The 1,665-nt window shown below is 59.7% G+C and overlaps 1 protein-coding gene across 1 annotated transcript; it reads left to right on the top strand.

The window, feature by feature from the left end:
- The first annotated feature begins 125 nt into the window (after positions 1-125).
- On the top strand, positions 126-571 carry LHX5 (LIM homeobox 5). Its single transcript, XM_029963289.1, has one exon. It carries the CDS (start codon positions 158-160, stop codon positions 569-571), a length of 414 nt encoding a protein of 137 aa, XP_029819149.1. The 5' UTR covers positions 126-157.
- The last annotated feature ends 1,094 nt before the right edge of the window (positions 572-1,665 follow it).

Raw genomic sequence — 1,665 nt, 5'->3', positions numbered from 1 at the left:
CACAGTGCACAGGGCTGGATCTGGCAGCGCTTGCCTGGAGCTCTGCGTGATGTTGGGGGGTTGTTGCTTTAGGGGTATCGGGGGGGCAGAGGCGATCTGCACCCCCTACTGCTCTCCAGCACCTCCCAACTCCTCTCCTGGAAAGCAGCTGAGCTGGATGGGCCGGGGAGGGCAGAGAAGAGGGGGGTCAGCCTCTCCCCTAAGTCATCCGCCCCCCTCCTTTCCTCTCTGGGTCTCCTTTACAGTGTCCTCATGTACAGACAGGAGTTTGTCCCCGGATCTCCAGGACCCCATGCAGGACGACACCAAGGAGACGGACAACTCGACCTCCTCGGACAAGGAGACCACCAACAACGAGAACGAGGAGCAGAACTCGGGCACCAAGCGGAGGGGGCCCCGCACCACCATTAAAGCCAAGCAGCTGGAGACCCTCAAAGCTGCCTTCGCCGCCACCCCCAAACCCACCCGCCACATCCGAGAGCAGCTGGCCCAGGAGACCGGCCTCAACATGAGAGTCATCCAGGTAGGAGAGCCCCGGGCTGCCGGGAGGGAGGAGAAGGGGTTCTGGTAGGAGCCCAGATAGTTCAAGGCTGTGACAGTTTCCCCCAGGTGCTGGAAAAGGGTTGGGACACCGAGATTGTTCCCTCAGGGAATGGGGACAAGGGAACGCCATCTGTCCCTTGCGAGTGTCACCCCAGGCCCAGCCCTGCTCCCACTCCCGTTGTCCCGTGGGTGAGCGGGGATCCCCCACCCTGTGCTTTAATACACCCACCCCATGGGAAGGGATGAAAACCATTCCCAAAACGTCAGCCTGCGTGGCTTCCCGTGGGGCCGAGCAGGATCTCCAGCGCGCCAGGAGCTGGATGCTCCAGCCTTGTGGAAGCAAGGAGCATCTATTGCTCTCTGCAGGCAGCCGGCACTTTCTTACCGCACTGCCCCTGTGAAGAAAATCCCTGCGGAAATGTAGGGATTAATGGGCTTTAATAGAGGCATTAATAGGGGAGGACTCTCCGGCTTTGCCGGTAGTGGAGCTGCGATTCCCGGCTCCCGGCAGAGGGGAGCAGAAGTCCCGCAGGAGTGTGATGTGCTCGCTCTCCCGAGCTGCCCCGTCCCTGGGGGAGTGGGACAATAATCCAGACACCCCACCAGGCTGCTGAGGCGTGCGGTTCGGATTAGGCGATGTCCGTGGAGAGGCGGCCGCATCTCCCCTTTTCCCTTCCATTTCCATCCTCACTGCCGGCTGTTCTGACTCCCTGTCTGCTGCCGCAGGTGCTTATCTCCCCGCTTCCCGCTTTCCGCCTGCTTCTGCCGCCATCCACAGTCCTACACCCTTTCTCCTTCCCACTTTTCCTCCCTTATTCCCCGTATCCATAGGGGAAATTTCTCCTTCCTGTATTTTCCGGCTGGCCTCTCCTTTGCAGGGACAGATAGGCTGAGGATGTGCATGTGGGGATGCAGCTGGGGGCGAGAGGGGCAGGATTGTAATAAACCTTGTTATTTGGGGGGTGCGGGGTCCTCATGCACATTTTGGGGTATAAGCAGCAGGAAGAGTGGGGGCTCAGCGTCATTAAAAAAACCACCCAAAATGTTAAAAACCCAGGGTGGGTGCAAGATTGCCAACACTTCCCCTGACCAGATTTGGGGGGGAGGTGGGATGGGGATGGG

Source organism: Manacus vitellinus, unplaced genomic scaffold, assembly GCF_001715985.3.
Source record: "Manacus vitellinus isolate BGI_N305 unplaced genomic scaffold, ASM171598v3 scaffold_58_pilon, whole genome shotgun sequence".
NCBI lineage: Eukaryota > Metazoa > Chordata > Aves > Passeriformes > Pipridae > Manacus > Manacus vitellinus.
This window is presented reverse-complemented; position numbering and strand designations above follow the sequence as displayed.